This window comes from Lontra canadensis, unplaced genomic scaffold, assembly GCF_010015895.1.
Source record: "Lontra canadensis isolate GAN:19392208 unplaced genomic scaffold, GSC_riverotter_1.0 scaffold2332, whole genome shotgun sequence".
Classification (NCBI taxonomy): domain Eukaryota; kingdom Metazoa; phylum Chordata; class Mammalia; order Carnivora; family Mustelidae; genus Lontra; species Lontra canadensis.
Window position 1 is genome coordinate 5,103 of NW_022633316.1, and position 1,343 is coordinate 6,445.

The following is a 1,343-nucleotide window of genomic DNA, read 5'->3' on the forward strand; positions in this document are numbered from 1 at the left end:
AGAGGCCTAGTTGCTATCTTACAGCTCAAAGCACCAACCCTCTGATTGCATGTGGTCAGACATTGCCCTCAGTCATCTCTTAAGCATGAACTATCAGGAGCCCAAATGAGTTACCTATTTGCATAAATGTCCAATCTGGAATGGACTGTGTCTCCTCTCTTGCACTTTGTCTTCTAACTCAACCACTCCCCCAGGTTTCCCTTTCATGGTGTCAACAGTCCTAGGATCAAGAAATAAAGACATTGTTATCCTGGGATTCAGAGGTAGCAAGACAGAGACACTATTTTCATCTTTGTTTTTCTCTCTTCATTTCACTGAAATGCTCATTTTTTTCTGTGTTGGCATTACCAACGGACCTTTTTATGTATTGGGTTTCTTTCAGGTGACAAAGGAAAATCCAAGACCACAGAATCAACCACCAGTGAACCAGCCCTGTCTGAGGGAGTCTTCCACCAGGAACAACTAACACAAGGAGTTCCAGAGGTGGGCCGAACTAAGGATCGGGATGGGTCATTGCAAATGCAAATGCAAGAAGGACACTTGAGACCAGAGGTAGACCCCCAGAAGGAGAAGCTCCCTGGAAAATCAAGCTCTGAACATGGCAACATAGGGACAGCTAATAATGTATATTCAGGGATTGTACAGGAGCCTGTCCCTCGGGGAGGTGCTGTCCATGACCGTGACTCGTGTGGGTCACATAAAGATCCTGTGATTCAGGAAGAAGAAAATATCTTTAAATGCAATGAATGTGGGAAAGTTTTTAATAAGAAACGCCTCCTTGCTCGACATGAAAGGATTCACTCTGGAGTGAAGCCCTACGAATGTACCGAGTGTGGGAAAACATTTAGTAAAAGCACTTATCTCCTTCAACACCACATGGTCCACACAGGGGAGAAGCCCTATAAGTGCATGGAGTGTGGGAAGGCCTTCAACCGTAAGTCACACCTTACCCAGCACCAGCGGATCCACAGTGGAGAGAAGCCTTACAAGTGCAACGAATGTGGGAAGGCCTTCACCCACCGCTCCACTTTTGTCTTGCATAACAGGAGCCACACTGGAGAAAAGCCCTTTGTGTGCAAAGAATGTGGGAAAGCCTTCCGTGATAGGCCAGGTTTCATCCGTCACTATATCATCCACAGTGGCGAGAATCCCTACGAATGCTTCGAGTGTGGCAAGGTCTTCAAACACAGGTCCTACCTCATGTGGCACCAGCAGACTCACACTGGGGAGAAGCCCTATGAGTGCAGTGAGTGTGGGAAAGCCTTCTGTGAGAGTGCGGCCCTCATTCACCACTACGTCATCCACACTGGGGAGAAGCCCTTTGAGTGCCTGGAGTGCGGGAA

General features: G+C 47.7%; 1 protein-coding gene across 1 annotated transcript; it reads left to right on the forward strand.

The window, feature by feature from the left end:
* Positions 1–356: 356 nt before the first annotated feature.
* LOC116863699 (zinc finger protein 805-like) lies at positions 357–1,338 on the forward strand (the record flags this gene model as incomplete). Its single annotated transcript, XM_032851077.1, has 1 exon — positions 357–1,338. A coding segment is annotated over exon 1 (819 nt), but the record flags the coding sequence as incomplete, so codon positions are not given.
* Between the last annotated feature and the right edge of the window lie 5 nt (positions 1,339–1,343).